The 709-nt window shown below is 67.1% G+C and overlaps 1 protein-coding gene across 1 annotated transcript in view; it reads left to right on the forward strand.

The window, feature by feature from the left end:
• Positions 1-2: 2 nt before the first annotated feature.
• LOC105305341 (HLA class I histocompatibility antigen, B-14 alpha chain-like) overlaps positions 3-709 on the forward strand; it is a gene marked incomplete at its 5' end in the record, with an annotated part of 5096 nt that continues 4389 nt past the window's right edge. The window contains one exon of the mRNA XM_011379912.1: positions 3-531. Coding sequence (XP_011378214.1) covers positions 3-531 — 529 coding nt within the window. The remainder of the gene's footprint in view (positions 532-709) is intronic.

The following is a 709-nucleotide window of genomic DNA, read 5'->3' on the forward strand; positions in this document are numbered from 1 at the left end:
GCGATGAGGGGCCCGGGTCCAGGTCACGACTCCTATTCCCCCGGATAGCCCCGACTCTCCGGTCTGAGCATCACCCCGAGGTCCGCCAACAGCCCCACCCCCACCGACCCCCCATCCGGGAAGAGCCCTCGGGGATTCTTTCTGGTTTTGTTTTCGGTTTACACCGAAAAGGCTTTGGCCAACCACAGCCACAGCCCGTAGGGCTCTCGAGAGGCGAGGCCGAGCGGGCGGAGCTGACCACGGGGGCGGGGACAGGGTCTCACACGTACCAGTGGCTTTCCGGATGCGACGTGGGGCCGGACGGGCGCCTCCTCCGCGGGTACCATCAGTTCGCCTACGACGGCGCGGATTACATCGCGCTGAACGAGGACCTGCGCTCCTGGACCGCGGCCGACGTGGCGGCTCAGAACACCCGGCGCAAGTGGGAGGAGAGCCGATGGGCGGAGCACGAAAGGGCCTACCTGGAGGGGGAGTGCGTGGAGTGGCTCCGCAAATACCTGGAGAAGGGCAAGGAGACGCTGCTGCGCGCAGGTGCGAGGGGCCGCGGGGCCTCCCCTCTCCCTCGGGGCCGGGGTCGCCTCCAAGGATGGAGGAAAGTGGGACCAGAGCACCCACCTCCTGTGGGTCGGGAAAATGAGTCCGTGTGGGTTTTCAGATCCGGTACCAGAGGGCGGCTCGCCCAGAGGGCCCACCTTCCCTCAGGGACAAT

This window comes from Pteropus vampyrus, unplaced genomic scaffold, assembly GCF_000151845.1.
Source record: "Pteropus vampyrus isolate Shadow unplaced genomic scaffold, Pvam_2.0 Scaffold378, whole genome shotgun sequence".
Classification (NCBI taxonomy): domain Eukaryota; kingdom Metazoa; phylum Chordata; class Mammalia; order Chiroptera; family Pteropodidae; genus Pteropus; species Pteropus vampyrus.